The sequence below is a fragment of the Scyliorhinus canicula genome, chromosome 20, assembly GCF_902713615.1.
Source record: "Scyliorhinus canicula chromosome 20, sScyCan1.1, whole genome shotgun sequence".
NCBI lineage: Eukaryota > Metazoa > Chordata > Chondrichthyes > Carcharhiniformes > Scyliorhinidae > Scyliorhinus > Scyliorhinus canicula.
The window spans coordinates 87,862,081-87,885,470 of record NC_052165.1 but is presented as its reverse complement, the minus strand read 5'-3'; the positions used below and the strand labels follow the sequence as shown (position 1 = coordinate 87,885,470).

General features: G+C 45.7%; 1 protein-coding gene across 12 annotated transcripts in view; it reads left to right on the top strand.

The window, feature by feature from the left end:
- The window catches only part of LOC119954976 (NACHT, LRR and PYD domains-containing protein 3-like), a 128,414-nt gene that overhangs the window by 29,680 nt on the left and 75,344 nt on the right, over window positions 1-23,390 (top strand). For 7 of the 12 annotated variants that reach the window (XM_038780740.1, XM_038780744.1, XM_038780741.1 and 4 more), the window contains 3 exons: window positions 4,482-4,648; window positions 15,076-15,247; window positions 15,345-15,410. The exons of 3 other annotated variants lie outside the window; for them this stretch is intronic. In XM_038780740.1, coding sequence (XP_038636668.1) covers window positions 4,482-4,648; window positions 15,076-15,247; window positions 15,345-15,410 — 405 coding nt within the window. The remainder of the gene's footprint in view (window positions 1-4,481; window positions 4,649-15,075; window positions 15,248-15,344; window positions 15,411-23,390) is intronic. 2 more of the 12 variants (XM_038780747.1, XM_038780751.1) reach the window with 2 other exon arrangements.

Below are 23,390 nucleotides of genomic sequence, written 5' to 3'. Positions count from 1 at the left end.
CATCCTAGCTTGCAGTCGACAACAGCCCTCCTCACTATCCACAACTCCACCAATCTTCGTATCGTCTGCAAATTTGCTGACCCACCCTTCAACTCCCTCATCCAAGTCATTAATGAAAATCACAAACGGCAGAGGACCCAGAACTGATCTTTGCGGTACGCCACTGGTAACCGGGCTCCAGGCTGAATATTTGCCAACCACCACCACTCTCAGACTTCTATCGGTTAGCCAGTTCGTTATCCAACTTGCCAAATTTCCCACTATCCCATGCCTCTTACTTTCTGCATAAGCCTACCATGGGGAACCTGATCAAATGCCTTACTAAAATCTATGTACACTACATCCACTGCTTTACCTTCATCCACATGCTTGGTCACCTCCTCAAAGAATTCAATAAGACTTGTAAGGCAAGACCTACCCCTCACAAATCCGTGCTGACAATCCCCAATCAAGCAGTGCCTTCCCAGATGCTCAGAACGCCTGTCCCTCAGTTCCCTTTCCATTCCTTTGCCTACCACTGAAGTAAGACTAACTGGCCTGTAATTCCCAGGGTTATTCCTGGTCCCTTTTTTGAACAGGGTCACAACATTCGCCACTCTCCAATCCCCTGGTACCACTCCTGTTGACGGTGAGGACGAAAAGATCATTGCCAACGGCTCTGCAATTTCATCTCTTGTTTCCCATAGAATCGTTGGATATATCCCGTCAGGCCCGGGGGACTTGTCTATCCTCAAGTTTTTCAAAACGCCCAATATATCTTCCTTCCTAACAAGTATCTCCTCGAGATTATCAGTCTGTTTCACACTGTCCTCTCCAACAATATGGCCCCTCTCGTTTGTAAATATTGAAGAAAAATACTTGTTCAAGACCTCTCCTATCTCTTCAGACTCGATACACAATCTCCCGCTACTGTCCTTGATCGGACCTACCCTTGCTCTAGTCATTCTCATATTTCTCACATATGTGTAAAAGGCCTTGGGGTTTTCCTTGATCCTACCCGCCAAAGATTTTTCATGCCCTCTCTTAGCTCTCCTAATCCTTTTCTTCAGTTCCCTCCTGGCTATCTTGTATCCCTCCAGCACCCTGTCTGAACCTTGTTTCTTCAGCCTTACATAAGTCTCCTTCTTCCTCTTAACAAGACATTCAACCTCTCTTGTCAACCATGGTTCCCTCACTTGACCATCCCTTCCCTACCTGACAGGGACATACACACGTAGTACCTGTTCCTTGAACGAGTTCCACATTTCAATTGTGTTCTTCCCTGACAGCCTATGTTCCCAACTTATGCACTTCAGTTCTTGTCTGACAGCCTCATATTTACACTTCACCCAATTGTAAACCTTTCCCTGTTGTACGCACCTATCCCTCTCTATCACTAAAGTGAAAGTCACAGAAGTGTGGTCATTATCTCCAATATGCTCCCCACTAATAAGTCTATCACCTGCCCTGGTTCATTACCAAGTACCAAATCCAATATGCCCCCCTCTGGTCGGACAATCTACATACTGTGTTAGAAAAGCTTCCTGGACACGCTGCACAAACACCACCCCATCCAAACTAGCTGATCTAAAAAGTTTCCACTCAATATTTGGGAAGTTGAAGTCACCCATCGCTACTACCCTGTGACTTCTGCACCTTTCCAAAATCTGTTTCCCAATCTGTTCCTCCACATCTCTGCTGCTATTGGGGGGCCTATAGAAAACTCCCAACAAGGTGACTGTTCCTGTCCTATTTCAACCCATACTACCTCAGTAGGCAGATCCTCCTCAAACTGCCTTTCTGCAGCTGTTATACTATCTCTAATTAACAATGCAACCCACTGCACCTCTTTTACCACCCTCCCTAATCTTATTCAAACATCTATAACCAGGAACCTCCAACAACCATTTCTGCCCCTCTTCCATCCAAGTTTCCGTGATGGCCACCACATTGTAGTCCCAAGTACTGATCCATGCCTTAAGTTCACCCACCTGATGCTTCTTGCGTTGAAGTATACACACTTCAACCCATCTCTGTACCTGTAAGTACTCTCCTTTGTCAGTGTTGCCTTCCCCCACTGCCTCACTACACGCTTTGACGTCCTGAATGTCTGCTACCTTAATTGCTAGACTACTGAATTTTTGATGCAGGTAGGGCAGTGGATGTTGTCTATATATGGACTTCAGTAAGGCCTTTGACAAGGTCCCTCATGGTAGACTGGTACAAAAGGTGAAGACACATAGGATCAGGGGTGAGCGGCAAGGTGGATACAGAATTGGCTAGGTCATCGAAGGCAGAGAGTAGCAATGGAAGGGTGCTTTTCTAATTGGAGGGCTGTGACTAGTTGCGGATAGCGATGAGGACTGGCAGAAGATACAGCCGGATTTAGATCGTTTGGAGACTTGGGCGGAGAGATGGCATATGGAGTTTAATCCGGACAAATGTGAGGTATTGCATTTTGGAAGGTCTAATGCAGGTAAGGAATATACAGTGAATGGTAGAACCCACAAGAGTATTGACTGTCTTAGATATCTAGGTGTACAGCTCCACAGGTCACTGAAAGGGGTAACACAGGTGGAGAAGGTAGCCAAGAAGGCATACGGCATGCTTGCCTTCATTGGCCGGGGCATTGAGTATAAGAATTAGCAAATCGTGTTGCAGCTGTATAGAACCTTAGTTAGGCCACACTTCGGGTATAGTGTTCAATTCTGGTCGGCACGCTACCAGAAGAATGTGGAGGCTTTCGAGAGGGTGCAGAAGAGATTTACGAGGATATTGCCTGGTATTGAGGGCATTAGCTATGAGGAGCGGTTGAATAAACTTGGTTTGTTCTCAATGGAACGACGGAGGTTGAGGGACAACCTGATACAGGTCTACAAAATTTAGGGGCATAGAATGGATAGTCAGAGGCTTTTCCCCAGGGTAGAGGGGTCAATTACTAGGGGGCATAGGTTTAAGGTGCGACAGGCAAGGTTTAGAGTAGATGTACGAGGCAGGTTTTTTTTACATACAGGCTAGTGGGTGCCTGGAACTTGCTGACTGAGGAGGCGGTGGAAGCAGGGACGATAGTGACATTTAAGGGGCATCTTGACAAATACATGAATAGGATGGAATTCCCCCGTTTAAACTAAATTAGTTTAAACCCTCCCGAAGAGTACTGGAAAACTTCCCTCCCAGGATATTGGTGCCCCTCTGGTTTGGATGCAACCCGTCCTGCTGGTATAGGTCCCACCTTCCCCAGAATGCGCTCCAATTATCCAAATACCTGAAGCCCTCCCTCCTACACTATTCCTGCAGCCACGTATTCAACTGCACTCTCTCTCTATTCCTTGCCTCGCTATCACGTGGCACCGGCAACAAACCAGAGATACCAGCACTGTCTGTCTTGGCTTTTAACTTCCAGCCTAACTCCCTAAACTCGTTTATTACATCGACACCCTTTCTCCTATCTACGTCTTTGGTGCCAATGTGCACCACAACTTCTGGCTGCTCATCCTCCCCCTTAAGGATCCTGAAGACACGATCCCTGGCACCCGGGAGGCAACATACCATTCGGGAGTCTCGCTCACGACCATAGAATCTCCTAACAATTGAGTCTCCTATCACTATTACTTTTCTATTCTCCCCCCTTCCCTTCTGAGCCCCAGAGCCAGACTCCGTGCCAGAGACCTGGCCGCTAGGGCCTTGCCCGGGTAGGTCATCCCCCTCCAACACATCAAAACAAGAATACAATTTTGGAAGGGGAACTGCCACGAGGGATCTCTGCACTATCTGTCTGTTCGTTTTCTTTACCCTGACTATAACCCAGCTACTCTTGTCCTGTACCTTTGGTGTGGCTACCTCCCTGCAACCTTTGTCTATTACCCCCTCTGCCTCCCGAATGATCCGATGTTCATCCAGCTCCAGTTCCCTAACACAGTCTCTTAGGAGCTGGAGTTGGGTGCACTTCCCGCAGGTATAGTCAGCGGGGACACCGGTGGTATCCCTCACCACCCACATCCTACAGGAGGAGCATGCAACTGCCCTAACCTCCATCCCCTCTTACCTTACAGAATATAGCTGCACTATGGCTGGAACTCCGCCCTCCGACAGCTCCCAGTCAGTTGCAGTCTTTGTAAACTCCCGGCTCCCTTCACGCTCTGAGGAACTATAGAAAATGAAATGAAAGGAGCACCTTACTCCCTCCTCATCTAACTCCCTCGTTCACCAAACTCTCACTACTGTATAGCACTCAAATTCAGCACTCAGTGCAAACAAAGTCTGCACTGTAGCTAGCTCAGATTTATACTGTGACTCTAGCCTTTGAAAACTGGCCTAATCCAATTAACTAATTAACAAGCTCAAGTTAGTTAGCTGGATTCCATGATGCCTCTCTGACATTTCAGTGCTAGCTATGATTATATATATTGGTCTTTTAAAAATACATGTTGTTTATATAATATTTATTACACGTGCCGCTGCCCTGGAAAACACACTTCACCATTCTCTATTTATGGTCACAGATCCAAACTCCGCAATCACTGAGTTCTTCACAAAGTGTGATGATCGCCAGGTGTTCCAATTGACTAAATTCTACCAGGACAGACTCGAACAGGCGATTGAAGAAGTGGTGGATGGAGTCAGCTCACTCTTAGCATATGGGAGGATATTCAGTGGACAAGAACATCGGGTAAGTGGAGGGATGGAGGATGAGTTTGGATTATTTATAACGTTCCAGAACTTGCAGGATATATCAACATATGGTGGTAGGAGAGAAGGATCTGTCTAGATCATCTTGTGGCAAACAAGGAGTTACCTGCTGTACTGATCATGGAGTTATTCACCGACACACCTCCAGCAATAAGTTTAAACCAGACCCAAGCACGAGGTGAGGGAGGCCTCAGTAATGGGTAGCTTTGTCAATTTTAGATCCAAAGTCATCAGTACATAGAACATAGAACAGTACAGCACAGAACAGGCCCTTCGGCCCTCGATGTTGTGCCGAGCAAATGATCACCCTACTCAAACCCACGTATCCACCCTATACCCATAACCCAACAACCCCCCCCCCCCATTTAACCTTACTTTTTAGGACACTACGGGCAATTTAGCATGGCCAATCCACCTAACCCGCACATCTTTGGACTGTGGGAGGAAACCGGAGCACCCGGAGGAAACCCATGCACACACGGGGTTCCTTCAAAGTTCCTTCAAAGCAATCTGCACTCACCACAAACGGGTCCAGCAGCACATGTTACTGGATTAGCAAACTAGAAATTAAGGCAGCGCGGTAGCATTGTTGTTAGCACGGTTGCTTCACAGCTCCAGGGTACCATGGTCCATTCCCACCTTGGGTCACTGTCTGTGTGGAGTCTGCATGTTGTCTGCGTGGGTTTCCTCTGGGTGCTCCGGTTTCCTCCCACAGTCCAAAGATGTGCAGGTTAGGTGGATTGGCCATGCTAAATTGCCCGTAGTGTCGTAATAAAAGTAAGGTTAAGGGGGGGTATAGGGTGGATACGTGGGTTTGAGTAGGGTGATCATGGCTCGGCACAACATTGAGGGCCGAAGGGCCTGTTCTGTGCTGTACTGTTCTATGTTCTATGTTCTATGTTTGTTTCAAACACTAGCTTTCGGAGCACTGCTCCTTCCTCAGGTGAATGAAGAGGTATGTTCCAGAAACATGTATATCGACAAATTCAAAGATGCCAGACAATGTTTAGAATGTGAGCATTTGAAGGTAATTAAGTCTTCACAGATCCAGAGATGGGGGTAACTCCAGGTTAAAGAGGTGTGAATTGTCTCAAGCCAGGACAGTTGGTAGGATTTTGCAAGCCCAGGACAGATGGTAGGGGATGAATGTAATGCGACATGAATCCCAGCTCCCCAGTTGAGGCCGCACTCGTGTGCGGAACTTGGGGATACGTTTCTGCTCGGCGATTCTGCATTGTCGGGCGTCCTGAAGGCCGCCTTGGAGACGCTTACCCGGAGATCAGAGGCTGAATGCTCTCAACTGCTGAAGTGTTCCCCGACTGGAAGGGAACATTCCTGCCTGGTGATTGTCGCGCAATGTCCATTCGTTCGTTTTCGCAGCATCTACATGGTCTCGCCAATGTACCATTGTTGCACGTTTTGCTATGGGTGTAAAATGGGAGTGTATTAACTTGCCTCTGTTAAAGGCCGTGTGCTTAACACTACTAGGCTCTGTATATGTATTTTTCAGCTCAGGAGTCGCCAGATGCCGTATAGACACCTCACAAATATTCCAAGGTCAGGTTCAAAGTAATAAAACGATACACCGATTAGTAAGTTCCAAACGATCAATATTTATTAGACAATTATAATAAATACGCATGCACACGCTAAGGGACTAAGCTATGACTAAACTAAGCAATCAGAATACTTAACTAAACAGGAACAGGCAAGGTCAGGAAGCGAGGCCTTCGTCCCGGTCTTGGTCTGCAACCTTCAGAAAGCGTGCTGGTCACTGGGAGTCTAGCGGGCTTGGTTCGCGTAGCGAGCGTCGTATTGGCACTTACGGTTCGGCGGCTGGTGCTCAACGGCTGGAGTCAGGATACAGGATGGAGTTCTTGGTCAAAGCCGGAGCACGAAACAACAGACAGGACCATGTGTGGGGGTCTACTTTTATAGGGGTCCCCAATGTCCTTGCCTTTTCCTGGGCGGGCTTTACCTTCAGGTATCGATTGGATCGCTTCCAATCGATATCTTTTGAATTCCTCCAATGTGAGGGTCTTTCTCGATGGTGGGGGCGGTTTCTATAGTGGATACTTCTGGTGCCGCTCTGTCTGGACATCCACTCAAGTATCTTATTCAAACCCAAATGTTGCCATTGTGTGTGCCTAGATCTGGACTGCCTCATTAGTATGTAAAACGTTCTGCCATTATCACCTTTGGTTTGAGATCTTCCACCTGGCCAGAAACTGGTTTTGCTGCTTGCAAAATGCTAATGAGTGTTTGCAGGCTGCTTGCCTTGGCTAAACTGTTTTTCCCTGCAGTCTTAGCGATTCTCCATTTTGTTTAGTTCAGTGTCCATTTTAGGTGGCTACAGTGGCTACACCATGCTTCGGGACATCCTTTCAGTGTATGAGGTAGACAACATTGGCCGAGTCGCACGAGTATGTACCGCGTACCTGGTGGGTGGTATTCTCGCGTGTAATAGTGGTATCCATGCCGATGATCTGGCAAGTCTTGCAGAGATTGCCATGGCAGGGCTCTATGGTGTTGTGGTCACTGTTCTGAAGGCTGGTAGTTTGCTGCAAACAATGGTTTGTTTGAGGTTGCGTGGTTGTTTGAAGGCAAATAGTGTTGGTGTGTGGATGACCTTGGCAAGATGCTCAACCCAGTCCACCGCCGGCATCTCCACATCATTAATATTGGGTTGCCGTCGAAACCCATCTGGTTCACGAAGGCCCTTTAGAGTAGGAAACCTGTCCTGACTCAACTTTGTCTGTCTGTAGCTCCAGACATGTAGCATGCTAGCATAGTGGTTAGCGCAGTTGCTTCACAGCTCCAGAGTCCCAGGTTCGATTCTCGGCAGGGTCACTGTCTGTGCGGGGTTTGCATGTTCTCCCTGTGTCTGCGTGGGTTTCCACCGGGTGCTCCGGTTTCCTCCCACAGTCCAAAGATGTGCAGGTTAGGTGGATTGGCCATGCTGAGTTACCCTTAGTGTCCAAAAAAATGTTAAGTGGGTGTTATTGGATCACAGGGAATGGGTAGATACGTGAGCTTCAGTCGGGTGCTTGTTGTAAGGGCCGGTGCAGACTCGATGGGCTGAATGGCCTCCTGCATTGTAAATTCTATGAACATGGTTAAGCTTTCACTGCCCTTTGAAATGGTCGAGTAAATGAGAGAAAACATCTGCAATAAGGTGTTATAAGAATAAACTAGGCAAACACCCAGCACTGGTTCAGCCACATAGTCCAATTTATCCTGTAAGCCCTCACTAACATTTGGGACATGTAACAAATTTTACAGAATCCATCCCACCGACTAGTCAAGCCTGACATCGATATGGTCTTGTGACTATGACAACCGAACAACGACCCAAACCCCTTCACTGCTATTCCTGGGTATGTACATTCTCTCAAGATGGATCCACCAAATATGACAGCCCAGTGGTATTGTGTAAACACAAGGAGTCCTCAGTATTAACTCTGGACTCAAATGAAATCTCCTGACATCAGGTCAAACATAGACAAGAAAACCACCTGCTTTTTACTTCCCTTTTCAGTTGACGAAAGTTGACTCCTCCATGTTAATTCGATAAAGAATGGGCAAAAAATGTACTTGGGGCTGGAGGGGGGAGGCATAATTTCTCAATCACAAATGCCTCAGTGCGATTACTGACTGAACTTTCCAAGTCATGAAAGACGGACCAACCAGATTGGACTTGTGGCTCTCAGCAAGTGAACCAATGCCAGGAAAACTCTACTTTATCCTCGCACATCTGTCACAGATGCATCTGTCATAGCAGTCTTGGTATGATTCACCGTGCAGACCGTGTTGGAGATGAAGTACCATCTTCAAACTGAGGAGTGGGCATGGTGATATGCGATGCGATGTGCACATGCTCAATGTGATAGACATTGAATAGATCTACTGTCTCTAAACTGCCGGTTGGCCATCAGATTCAGAATTGCATATCATTACAATCTGTTAATCAATGGCATGGCACATCCATCGTTACAGCATTGCAGTCAAACTAGAGGCTCAGGTCTGGTTAAATGAGTTGTGCAGGAGAGTATTGCAGGAATTGCACAGGGATATGATGTGCCATCCTGGTGAATCTACAACCTGTCACCTTGGAGAAGAGAGAGAAGCAAGTTGAGCCACAACGAACACAGCCTAAATCTTTGAAGTCCTGCCAGTCATGTGATGTTGGATAATTAAACCACAAACATGTGGAGGAGAGGTTTCTGCAAACCTCAACATCAAAACAGCAGATCCCAACTCAAAGGTGCAGAAAAAGCTGAAGCAAATGCAACCATCTTCAGCCAGAAGTGTTTACTGGATGATTTTTCTCTCCCTCCTACTGAGATTCCCATCATCACAGAAACAAGTCTTCTGCGAATTTCATTCCCTCCACATGATATGAAGAAATAACTTGGTGCTTGGTGTGCAGGGACTCCAACAACATCCTGGTTTTGATGTTAAAGGTTAGTGACCCAGGACAAGTCACACCATGAACCAAGCTGTTCAGTAGATCTGTATCGACATCGACGTGACAATATGGAAAATTTCCCAGGAATGGCCTGTCCATTATAAACAGGACAAATCTAATCCAGCAATTACCATTCTATTAGTTCACTCTCAAGTCATCAAAATTATGGAAGATATCAACAACAGTGCTTTGAAGTGGTCCTTACTCAGCAGTAACCTGCTCACAGTTACTTAGTTTCTGTTTGGCCAGGACCACTCTGCTCCAGAGTTCCTTTGGATCAGACATGGCCAAAATAATTGCAGAGGAGAGGTCAGTGCCTGCCGTTGACATCAAGGCAACATTCAACTCGTGCAGCATCAAAGTGCTCTGGCAAAATTAGTTAATGGAAAAAGCAATTATGTCACCTCTCAAACTTTTCCAATGAGGACATATTCAATTTACATTATGGTTCTTTGTCCAACCCCTCCAATGTCTCAACCATTCTAGTTCTCTTTAGAAGCTGCAATTATCTTGTCCTGAGGGAACTATATACAGTATTCTAAATGTGGTCGCGCTGATGTTTTTGGAAAGGTGGAAGATTGTCTCACTTTTTTGGCTCAGTATGGCCCTCTTAATACATCCGATTAGTCACACAGCGAGCGCATTTAGCCATGTGTTTCCCGGTGACTCGTGTTGTGTCTGGAGCCTCAGCGGAAAACACACAGCCAAGGCCGCACGTAGCCCCGTTTTGCATGTGGTCATGTACACTGTTGCAAGAGACCCTGATCTCTGAGGCCCCCAACAACACCCCCCCCCCCCCCCCCCCCCCCCCCCCCCCCGGCAACAAAACCCCATGGGATGAAAAAAGTGGATAACTGTAGTTATTATGAATCTGTCAGTATCTGTACAAAGGATTGGGGAACTGTTCACGATCAATTTATGTGGACTGGTAATAGAGGAGTTTGAGTGGGACTGGAAAGACCAGAGGAAACAGGCAGTTGGAATAAGTGGGTCTTTTTCCATTTGGCAGGCAGTGACTAGTGGGGTACAGCAGCAATTGGTGCTAGGACCCCAACTACTCACATTATATATTAATAATTACGATCAGGGAACTAGGTACAGTATCTCCAAATTTGCAGATAATGTTAGTGGGAGGGTGAACTGTGAGGAGGATGCTGAGATGCTTCAGTGGGATTTGACAGGGTGAGTAAGTGGGTATATGCATGGCAGATGCAATATAATGTGCATAAATGTAAGGTATCTTAGGTAGCAAAAATTGAATCAGTGCAAATTGAAAAAGGTGGATACTCAGCGAGTATCTTTGTGCATCAGTCACTGAAAGTAAGATAGTGGCGCAGTGGTTAGCACTGCAGTCTCACGGCGCCGAGGCCCCAGGTTCAATCCAGGCTCTGTGTCACTGTCTGTTTGGAGTTTGCACATTCTCCCCATGATTGTGTGGATTTCACCCCCACATCCCAAAGATGTGCAAGGTAGGTGGATTGTACATGCTGAATTGCCCCTTAATTGGAAAAAATGAATTGGATACTCTAAAATTATAATAAAAACTAAAGTAAGCACATATGTACAGAAAGCATTAAAATAGGAAAATGGTATGTTAGCCTTCATTGCGAGAGGATTTGAGGAGAGGAATAGGGATGTTTTACTGAAATTCTAATAGGGCATTGGTGAGATTACACCTGGAGTATTGTGTGCAGTTTTGGTCTCCTTTTCTGAGGAACAATGTTCTTGCTCTTGAGGAGTGCAGCGAAGGTTTACCAAACTGATTCCAGGGATAGTGGGACTGTCATATGAGGGAGAGATTGTCTAGGTTGGGATTGTTCTCGCTGGAGTTCAGAAGAATGAGGGGGGGATCTCATAGAAACTTATAAAATTTTAACAGGACTAGACAGGATAGATGCAGGGAAGATGTTAGCAATGATGGGTGACCAAAACCAGGGGTCACAGTCTGAGGATTCAGGGTAAACCATTTCGGACTGATATAAGGAGACATTTCTTCACAGAGTGATGAACCTGTGGAATTCATTACCACAGGAAGTAGTTGATGCTAAAACTTTGAATATATTCATGAAAATGAAATGAAAATCGCTTATTGTCACGAGTAGGCTTCAATGAAGTTACTGTGAAAAGCCCCTAGTCACCACATTCCGGCGCCTGTCCGGGGAGGCTGGTACGGGAAGAGGTGGCTAGATAGCGCAAATGGGGAGAATGGGATCAAAGGCTGTGGGAAGAAAACAGGATTAGGCTATTGAGTTGGATGATCAGCCATGATGAATGGTAGAGCAGGTTTGAAGGGCCGAAAATTGTCCTCCTGCTCCTATCTTCCATGTATCTATGTATGCTTCTGTGTAGGCATGAAGTAGCTGGAAAGGATTGAACAGTTCAATATTGCTGCAGCAGATACTGGTCTAGGTAGTGATGCCCACATCTCGTGAAATATTTTTTTTTAAAGTACTGCCCTGTGCTCTTCATGTAAGCCTACTTGTGACAATAATAAAGATTATTAAGATCAGTTAATTGTGTTCATTAACTGTGTGATTTTCTGCCACTATACTCTTGGAACATAATTTACTCCCCACAACCCTTAGGGGCAGCACGGTAGAACAGTGGATAGCATTGTGGCTTCACAGCGCCAGGGTCCCAGGTTCGATTCCCCGCTGGGTCACTGTCTGTGCGGAGTCTGCACGTTCTCCCCATGTCTGCGTGGGTTTCCTCCGGGTGCTCTGGTTTCCTCCCACAGTCCAAAGACGTGCAGGTTAGGTGGTTTGGCCATACTAAATTGCCCTTAGTATCTGAAACGTTTAGGTTATTGGGTTATGGGGATAGGGTGGAAATGAGGGCTTAAGTGGGTCGGTGCAGACTCGATGGGCTGAATGGCCTCCTGCACTGTTTGTTCTGTGTAATCTATCTATGTCCAAAGATGTGCGGGTTAGGTGGATTGGCCATGCTAAATTGCCCGTAGTGTCCTAATAAAAGTAAGGTTAAGGGGGGGTTGTTGGGTTACAGGTATAGGGTGGATACGTGGGTTTGAGTAGGGTGATCATGGCTCGGCACAACATTGAGGGCCGAAGGGCCTGTTCTGTGCTGTACTGTTCTATGTAAACCCTGTTAAATATTGGAAAGATTGACACCATTGTCTATTATCCCTGCCTCAAACTCCATCTTCTAACCACTTGATTTTATTCCTCTCCCTGCTGCTGACTGAGTCTGAGCCAGACTCTGATTTCAGTGCCATGCCAAGCTTCATTTCCTACATAATTGTCAGTGTAAAACCATCTTTCTTCTCTGGATGTGACACTGAAAGCCTCTACCCCCAACTCAGCGCAGCTCCTGCTGAATCCTAATCCGTCTCTATTATCTCCAGACTCAACTTTTCCAGTGTTCTGCTGGGCCTCCCCCATTGTTCCTTATCTTCAGCTGCTCCGATTCTGCTGCCTTGACTGTACCCCCCAGGCTCCAGATATCATTTGTGCTCATCAGAGACCCCCAGTCCTCAGAAACCTTCGATTTAAAACTCCCATTTTTCTGTTTCACATGCATTCTTGACTTTGAACCTCTTTTTTAAAAAAATACTCTATTCTTTAAGTTACAAAGCTAATCTGCAGAGTGAATCTGGCAATTAATCCATCTCCTTGCTTGCTGCAAGAACCAATTCAAATTCAAGTTGAACCCAATTCTTGGTCTCCACAAGAGAGATATACGAGATCCAAACTGACAAAAGGCATTGCAGCTGATCTTGGGCTTGATCTGACACTTGATCTTAGCCAAGGCTTAATAACTTTGAATCTTTCATTTCCCGTAAACTCCAGCCTGCAATTCTCCATTGCTCTGACTCTGGAATTTTGTGCAGCCTCTTCTTCATGCCCCAATTTGTAGCTGAGTGTTGTTATCACTCGCAACCTTTCCACCTCCCAAATCCTCCATACCGAGCTTTCAAACTATTAATAATTTGCAAAAAAAAATGTTCTGTTTCTGGCATTTGAGGTTCTTGGGGCAAATAATTAAAGGATTGAATATTTCACCATAATTATTGCCTCATTCACCTGACCTAAATCAGCAGTCTGTATGTGGAGTAATCAATGGAAATCTGTCAGTTAATTTTCATTTTAACGTTCCCATTCTTCTATCTTCATAACGTAATGCTCAAAATAATAATTTCCTTGCCATCTAAATGATCCTCAACTGCTTCACTGGGCAAGGAATTCCATAGATTCACAACCCTTTGGGTGAAGAAGTTCCTCCTAAACTCAGTCCTAAATCTACTTCCCCTTATTTTGAGGCTATGCCCCCTAATAATGACTCTGGTTGTCAGCCAAGTCAGTCAAACTATGAACTGGCTTGAAATGCTGTGCTTTGCTGATAACCAGCCGGTGATTGGTTATTTATCCGCTAAGTTACTTTTCAGTGAAAAGGCTGGTTTTCCTTTCACTTTGAATTCTGCAAGCTGAATGAAGGAACACCAACTCTCTCTCAAAGATCTGATCAATTCCTTCTAGAAATAGAGTGCAGGAACTCTTCTCTCTCCCTAATAAGGCTGCTTGTTATTTTATTGAAACTGCAAAGGATTAAGAACAAAACTCAGGCTGGAAGCTGGGTTTGATGCGAGACAAAGAACCTTAGGAGAGCCTCAAAGGTGAACCTTTGGGTTGAATGATCAGTTCAATATTTTTATAAATTTAGAGTACCCAATTCATTTTTCCAATTAAGGGGCAATTTAGTGTGGCCAATCCACCTACCGTGCACATCTTTGGGTTGTGGGAGCGAATCCAATGCAAACAGGGGGAGTATGGACACAGACAGTAGCCTCGAGCCAGGATCGGACCTGGGACCTTGGCGCCGTGAGGCAGCAGGGCTAATCCACTGCGCCATCGTGCTGCCCGACTGACCAGTTTAATAAAGACTAATGTGTCTTTCCAGAACAAATCCTGCTGCCTGTGAGTGCTGAATGAATGTTCTGCAAGAAGACCATCACCAGCTGTACACCAGTGGCTTCGATCAGTTAGCATGCTGGGAGGAAAGCCTGTGGCAAATAATTCAACATCGAAAGCAAGAACGCTTAACCTTTATATCTTAATGCTTATTATTTTTACCCCTTTCCACCCCTCTGTGTTTGTCTGTATTGTGTGCGTGATTGGAGGGTGGGCAGTAATAGGTTAGCTTGCTGTCATTCTGTTGGCATTACTATATATTTCATCTTTAGTTCTGTTCCAACAAAAACAGTGATTGTGTTTCAACTTACATACCCGATGATTGTAAAAGATTTCGGGAATTTTATACAAAGTATTGGTTAATTCACTTGTGTTGGAACTTTGGGACCTGTGCGGCTGGAATTGACCAAGCACTAGCCCAGAGTGTCGTAATACTGGTATAGGTTATTCACATTTGTTTGTCGTTAATAGCTGTAGAGATATGTGAAGAGAATTTTCAGCCCATGTTCAGCACGGTAGCATTGTGGATAGCACAATCGCTTCACAGCTCCAGGGTCCCAGGTTCGATTCCGGCTTGGGTCACTGTCTGTGCAGAGTCTGCACATCCTCCCCGTGTGTGCATGGGTTTCCTCCGGGTGCTCCGGTTTCCTCCCACAGTCCAAAGATGTGCAGGTTAGGTGGATTGGCCATGACAAGTTGCCCTTAGTGTCCAAAATTGCCCTTAGTGTTGGGTGGGGTTACTGGGTTATGGGGATAGGGTAGAGGTGTTGACCTTGGGTAGGATGCTCTTTCCAAGAGCCGGTGCAGGCTCGATGGGCCGAATGGCCTCCTTCTGCACTGTAAATTCTATGTTTAAAAAAAATAAACAAATTATGGATCAGGACTCTGACCCCGTCACAGTTTTCTGAGCTGAAAACAAATGGGAAATCCCATTGCTGAGTCGATCCTTTCCATCTCGGTTTCAGTGTTTATCTTTCACTCACTCAGCAGTTTATTCATTATTGTTATTCCCAGAAAGTCACTGAACTCGCGGAGAAGGGAAACCGGGCAGGCAGTTCCAAACTTCTCCTAAAACTGGTGATGGACAAAGACTCTTGTGCCCGAAGAGTGATGTGGGAATCTTTTATGAAAATGCGCCAAGTGGTCCCAAAGTTGAATACAATACTGAATGAAATACAGGAACTTGGTACGGTAAAAGTCGCACACTTCAAAAAATTTAAACACTGCAGATATTAATATAATATACAGACCTGATTTCATGATATCTGAATTGATTTAAACAGATTTTAATTCAATTGATTCTATGAACATCGTGGAAGGCTTAGCCGAATTACCCAGCCAGCTGAAAGGTAAGAGATGAAATGGAGATTGTAAACAATTTCACTTCTGAGAATCTGAATGATTGATTGGAGCCTTTGTTTGAGATGTTGTCAAATCTGGGAATCAGAAAATTAAAGCCTGGGGAAACAGGTTTGAACATGATTAGGGTTTATCACTGATCCTCAACGATACATAGATTAAAATTACAGTTCATATGATTTCTTCTTTTTTCTCAAAATGTGTAGGCATTATATCTTTTCATTTCATCCACCTGCTGAATGCTGTTATTTCTGAAATCTTATACACACCTGGCAGAATCCCGCTACCCTGTGCATCTGAATACAAACCTCCTTTGTCACAGATGCTCTGGACTCAAAGGAAAGAGCACAGTCTTGAGCCAGATGTAAAGTTCGCTGCACCTGCAAAATCATTCCCACTGTAAATCTATCAAAAAACTCAATAGCTTAATCCTGCTTCCTCCCCATAACCTTTGATCCCATTCGCTCCAAGTGCTGTATCTAGCCACCTCTTGAAAATATTCAATGTTTTAGCATCAACTACTTCCTGTGGTAATGAATTTCACAGGCTCACCACAGGGGCTGGTTCAGTACACCGGGTTAAATCCCTGGCTTTTAAAGCAGACCAAGGCAGGCCAGCAGCACGGTTCCATTCCCGTACCAGCCTCCCCGAACAGGCGCCGGAATGTGGCGAGTAGGGGATTTTCACAGTAACTTCATTTGAAGCCTACTTGTGACAATAAGCGATTTTATTTTCATTTCTTTGGGTGAACAAAGAAATATTTTACCCTGAATCCTCAGACTGTGACCCATGGTTCTGGACACACCCACCATCGGGGAAAATCTTCCCTGCACCTGCCTATAGTCCTATTAGAGTTTTATAAGTCTCTAAGGTTCTCCCCTCATTCTTCTGAACTCCAGCGAGAACAATCCAAACCTTGTCAATCACTCCTGACAGGACACTCCTGCCATCCCTGGAACCAGTCTGGTAAACCACTCTCTGTTTCTATCTCTCTCTTGCAATGAAGGTCAACATACTATTAGTTTTCTTTACTGCCTGCTGCACCTGCATGCCTACCTTCAGCGAATGGTGCACAATGACACCCTGGTCCCGCTGCGCCTTCCCTTCTCCCAATTTGTTGTAGTGCACATAGGCACCAACGATATCGGTAAAAAACGGGATGAGGTCCTACAAGCAGAATTCAGGGAGTTAGGAGTTAAATTAAAAAGTAGGACCTCAAAGGTAGTAATCTCAGGATTTCTACCACTGCCATGAGCTAGTCAGAGTAGGAATGTCAGGATAAATAGGATGAATGCGTGGCTCAAGAGATGGTGCAAGAGGGAGGGATTCAAATTCCTGGGGCATTGGGACTGGTTCTGGGGGAGGTGGAACGAGTACAAACCGGACGGTCTGCACCTGGGCAGGACTGGAACCGATGTCCTAGGAGGGGGTGTTTGCTAGAGCTGTTGGGGAGGGTTTAAACTAATGTGGCAGGGGGATGTGAACCGATGCAGGAATTTGGAAGGTAGTAAAACAGGGACAGAAGCAAAAGGAAGTAAGGGGAAAAGTGCAAGGCAGAGAAGACATAGTCAAAAATCAAAAAGGGCGACAGTACAAGGTACAGTGACTGAGGGGAGCTCAGTGAATAGGCCCAGTAATACTAAAAGGAATAAAACTGGAGATGTTAAGATTCAAAACAGAGGTTAAAAAAAACAACCAACATAAGTGTACTTTACCTGAATGCTCGTAGTATTCGGAATAAAGTAAATGAGTTGATGGCACAAATCATCGTGAATGACTATGATTTAGTGGCCATTACTGAAACATGGTTAAAGGATGGTCACGACTGGGAGTTAAATATCCGAGGGTATCAAACTATTCGGAAGCACAGAGTGGATGGTAAGTTCTGTTATTTAAGGATGACATCCAGGCAATAGTAAGGGATGACATCGGTGCTATGGAGGATAAGGTTGAATCCATTTGGGTGGAAATCAGGAATAGTAAGGCGAAAAAGTCACTGATGGGAGTAGTCTATCGGCCACCAAATAGTAACGTTATGGTGGTGCAGGCAATAAACAAAGAAATAACTGATGCATGTAGAAATGGTACAGCAGTTATCATGGGGGATTTTAATCTACATGTCGATTGGTTTAACCAGGTCGGTCAAGGCAACCTTGAGGAGGAGTTTATAGAATGTATCCACGATAGTTTCCTAGAACAGTATGTAATGGAACCTACGAGGGAACAAGCGGTCCTCGATCTTGTCCTGTGTAATGAGACAGGATTGATTCATGATCTCACAGTGAGGGATCCTCACGGAAGGAGCGTTCACAATACGGTGGAATTTAAAATACAGATGGAGGGTGAGAAAGTAAAATCAAATACTAGTGTTTTGTGTTTAAACAAAGGAGATTACAATGGGATGAGAGAAGAACTAGCTAAGGTAGACTGGGAGCAAACACTTTATGGTGGAAAAGTGGAGAACCTTCCAAGCGATTTTTCACAGTGCTCAACAAAGGTTTATACCAACAAAAAGGAAGGACGGTAGAAAGAGGGAAATAAGGGAGAGTATCAAATTGAAGGAAAAAGCATATAAAGTGGCAAAGATTGGTGGGAGACTAGAGGACTGGGAAATCTTTAGGGGGCAACAGTAAGCTACTAAAAAAGCTATAAAGAAGAGTAAGATAGAGTATGAGAGTAAACTTGCTCAGAATATAAAAACAGACAGTAAAAGTTTTTACAAATATGTAAAAAAAAAAGAATGGCTAAGGTAAATATTGGTCCTTTGGAGGATGAGAAGGGAGTTTTAATAATGGGAGATGTGGAAATGGCTGAGGAATTGAATAGGTTTTTTGGGTCGGTCTTCACAGTGGAAGACACAAATAACATGCCAGCGACTGATAGAAATGAGGCTATGACAGGTGAGGATCTTGAGAGGATTGTTATCACCTAAGGAGATAGTGATGGGCAAGCTAATGGGGCTAAAGGTAGACCAGTCTCCTGGCCCTGATGAAATGCATCCCAGAGTACTAAAAGAGATGGCTCGGGAAATTGCAGATGCACCAATGATGATTTACCAAAATTCAGTAGACTTTGGGGTGGTCCCGGTGGATTGGAAATTAGCAAACGTGACACCACTGTTTAAAAAAGGAGGTAGGCAGAGAGCAGGAAATTATAGGCCAGTGAGCTTAACTTTGGTAGTAGGGAAGATGCTGGAATCTATCATCAAGGAAGAAATAGAGAGGCATCTGGATAGAAATTGTCCGATTGGGCAGTTGCATCATGTGTTTATAAAGGGCAGGTCGTGCCTAACTAATTTAGTGTAATTTTTTGATGACATTACCAGTGCAGTAGATAACGGGGAGCCAATTGATGTGGTATATCTGGATTTCCAGAAAGCCTTTGACAAGGTGCCACACAAAAGGTTGCTGCATTAGATAAAGATGCATGGCATTAAGGGTAAAGTAGTAGCATGGATAGAGGATTGGTTAATTAATAGACAGCAAAGAGTGGGGATGAATGGGCGTTTCTCTGATTGGAAATCAGTAGCTAGTGGTGTCCCTCAGGGATCCGTGTTGGGCCCACAATTGTTCACAATTTACATAGATGATTTGGAGTTGGGGACCAAGGGCAATGTGTCCAAGTTTGCAGATGACACTTAAGATGAATGGTAAAGCGAAAAGTGCAGAGGATACTGGAAGTCTGCAGCGGGATTTGGATAGGTTAAGTGAATGGGCTAGGGTCTGGCAGATGGAATACAATGTTGACAAATGTGAGGTTATCCATTTTGGTAGGAATAACAGCAAACGGGATTATTATTTAAACGATAAAATATTAAGCATGCCGCTGTGCAGAGAGACCTGGGTGTGCTAGTGCATGAGTCACAGAAAGTTGGTTTACAGGTGCAGCAGGTATTAAGAAGTCAAATGGAATTTTGTCCTTCATTGCTAGAGGGATGGAGTTTAAGACTAGGGAGGTTATGTTGCAATTGTATGAGGTGTTAGTGAGGCCACACCTGGAGTATTATGTTCAGTTTTGGTCTCCTTACTTGAGAAAGGACATACTGGCACTGGAGGGTGTGCAGAGGAGATTCTCTAGGTTAATCCCAGAACTGAAGGGGTTGGATTATGAGGAGAGGTTGAGTAGACTGGTACTGTACTCGTTGGAATTTAGAAGGATGAGGGGGGATCTTACAGAAACATTTAAAATTATGAAGGGAATAGATAGGATAGATGCGGGCAGGTTGTTTCCACTGGCGGGTGAAAGCAGAACTAGGGGTCCTAGCCTCAAAATAAGGGGAAGTAGATTTAGGACTCTAGTTTAGGAGGAACTTCTTCACCCAAAGGGTTGTGAATCTATGGAATTCCTTGCCCAGTGAAGCAGTTGAGGCTCATTCATTAAATGTTTTTAAGGTAAAGTTAGATAGTTTTTTGAAGAATAAAGGGATTAAGGGTGATGGTGTTCGGGCTGGAAAGTGGAGCTGAGTCCACAAAAAATCAGCCATGATCTCATTGAATGGCGGAGCAGGCTCGAGGGGCCAGATGGCCTACTCCTGCACCTCGTTGCTATGTTAATTTACAACCATACAGGTAGTATCAGCCTTCCTGTTTTTGCTTCCAAAGTGAATAACCTCACACTTTTCCAAGTCATACTGCATCTGCCATTGATTTGCCCACTCATCCAATCTCTCCAGATCATGCTGTAGGATCTCTGCATCCTCGTAACAGTTCCCCCTCCCACCCAACCTGGTATCATCTGCAAACTTTGAGATATTACGTTTTGTTCCCTCATCCAAATCATTATCTATTGTGAATAGCTGGGGTCCCTGCACCGATCCCTGTGGCACCCCACTAGTTACTGCCTGCCAATTTGAAAAGGACCCATTAATTTCTACTTTGTTTCATCTCTGCCAACCAGTTTTTTTTTTTCAATCCACCTCAATAAACTTTCCCTAATCCCTTGAGTTTGGAGTGGAGGTCAGATTCCCTGCCCTATGCCCCAGTATGGCTGGGGGTTCTGTTGGAGTTCCTGTTTTGGAGAAGGTCAAATTTGTTTTGAGGGGGACGAGGGAGGGATTCTGCAAAAAATTGTTTGTATTACATTTTGAAGAACTAGTTGCCGTCAGCTGTTCAGGGAGGGGGAGGATGGTAAAGTTGGCGGTGTGTTTTAGGTTATGATGTGGGGGTCGAGCGGCGGTGTTTGGTGTTTGTGGTGTTTTTACTTTGTTATGTTTGTTTCAAAATGTCAAAATATGGGCAGCACGGTAGCATTGTGGATAGCACAATCGCTTCACAGCTCCAGGGTCCCAGGTTCAATTCCGGCTTGGGTCACTGTCTGTGCGGAGTCTGCACATCCTCCCCGTGTGTGCGTGGGTTTCCTCCGGGTGCTCCGGTTTCCTCCCACAGTCCAAAGATGTGCAGGTTAGGTGGATTGGCCATGATAAATTTCCCTTAGTGTCCAAAATTGCCCTTAGTGTTGGGTGGGGTTACTGGGTTATGGGGATAGGGTGGAGGTGTTGACCTTGGGTAGGGTGCTCTTTCCAAGAGCCGGTGCAGACTCGATGGGCTGAATGGCCTCCTTCTGCACTGTAAATTCTATGAAATTCTATGAAATTAACAACTTGATTAAAAATATTTTCAAAAAAAGTTGCAAAACACATGAACACATTTTGAAAATACCAACCTCAATCCCACTCACCCACCCCTCCCCAAATCAACAAAACTAACCCCTCAAAAGGCGAAATAATGCCCCCTGCACCCAACACTCCCCCCAACAGCTAATTGTGACCAATTCTCTAACGTACAATATAAACGGCTGCCATCTTCAATGGAATCGCTCAATCAACCCCATCACCAGGATGTCAAAGGTGTATTTGACCTTCTTGGGGAACAAAAACTCCAAGTCCCCTTGTCACACACTTGGTGGTATCGCCAACCTGCAGCCCAGAAGGATCTGCCTCCATGCCACCAAGAAGGGAATGCCAGGACATCCGCATCTCCCCCTCTGTCTGCAGTTCCATCACATCCGACCCACAAATAGCTCCGCCAGTTGGCAGGGTTCCAACCCCACATTCAGGACCTCCGACATGGTGTCAAATAGGGACCCCCAGAAACTCGCCAGTTTAGGAAACTACCAGAACATGTTCGTGTGGTGCACAGGTCCCCTCGAGCAGTGCTCAAACCTGTCCTTCAACCCCTCAAAAGATTATCCTCACTTTAGGGAGGTGCTCACGAAATACCACCTTCAACTGAATAAGGGTCAGTCTCACGCAAGACGATGTCGAGTTCACCCTCCTCAGCGCTTCACGCCACATCTCTTCCTCTAGTCTCAGCACCAACTCTTCCACCTATTTCGTCTTCACGCTCCCCACCGAACTCCCCTCCTCCCTCGCTGTTCGCTGGTACATGCTGGCCGTACTACGCTTCTCCTATCCAGAGCAGGATATAATTCGCTCCAACAAGGTAGATGGCTGTACCACCGGGAAAGCTAGGAAAAACTTCTTAACCCAGGAGGGACCTAACAGGTCCACGTTCACTTGCCCAAATCTTTCCTTCAACTCCTCCAAGTTGCCAAACAGCCCCTCCAAAAATAGGTCCCCCACCTTCTCCAACCATCCCTTCCTCCATGCACCAAATGCTGCATCAAGCTCTGCCCGCTTGATGAGTTTGTCAGCACAAATGGGAGTCAGGCGTGAAGCTGCCTCCAGCTTGAAATGCTGGCAGAGTTGCCTCCAGATTTTTAGCATCGCCCACCACTGGTTGTTGAGTACTTCGTCGGTGTCACTAGAAGTGGCACTGTTACCAATGCCCCATGCTTGTCCCGCAACTGATTCCGACTCCATCTGGACCCAAAGTACTCCCGGATCCCGCACCACCCCAGCACCAATAATTGTACAACAAATTATGCAGTGCCAGGCCCCCTGCCTATCTCTCCCTCTGAAGCCCTTCCCGTCTGAATCCTCGTGACGTTGCTCGCCAAATAACCCAAGTAATCAGTTGGCCCACCTCTCAAATACATTACTTGGGTAGAAACATAGAACAGTACAGCACAGAACAGGCCCTTCAGCCCTCGATGTTGTGCCGAGCAATGATCACCCTACTTAAACCCACGTAACCCGTATACCCGTACCCCAACAATCCCCCCATTAACCTTACACTACGGGCAATTTAGCATGGCCAATCCAGTCTAACCCGCACATCTTTGGACTGTGGGAGGAAACCGGAGCACCCGGAGGAAACCCACGCACACACAGGGAGGACGTGCAGACTCCACACAGACAGTGACCCAGCCGGGAATCGAACCTGGGACCTTGGAGCTGTGAAGCATTGATGCTAACCACCATGCTACCGTGAGGCCCAAGGAGCCTCAGGTACATCAGGAGGCACTGGAATCAAAATAGGAATGTCAGCAAGATATTCATCTTAACCGATTGGATTCGGCCCACCAGCGATAATGAGAGACGATCTCATGTCTGCAAATCCGCCTTGACCTTCCCCACCAAACTTGTATAATTTTCCTTCCGACGTCTTCCCCAATCATAAAATAGAATCCCTACAGTGCAGAAGGAGGCCGTTCCGCCGATCGATTCTGGATCTACCCTTGGAAAGAATATCCTACCTAGGCCCATGCCCTGACCCAAGACCCATAGTCCAGTTTGGGAACCAAGAGATAATTCAGTATGGCCAATCCACATAACCTGCACTTATTCGGACTGTGGGCGGAAACCGGAGCACCCGGAGTAAACCCACACAGACATGGGAGAAGGCAAACTCCACACAGTCACCAGAGGCTGGAATTGAACCTGGGTCCCTGGCACTGTGAGGCAGCCATGCTGACCACAATTCTTGCCACCTGTAACCCCCCACCCCCCTCCCCGCCGGTACTGAAAGCTAATTCAATCGAAATAGTAATGCCCATGCCACGTGTACTCATATCCAAGTCCCAGCATATCACCATGTTTCTCCTTCCCTCCAATTTCCATATCAAAATCA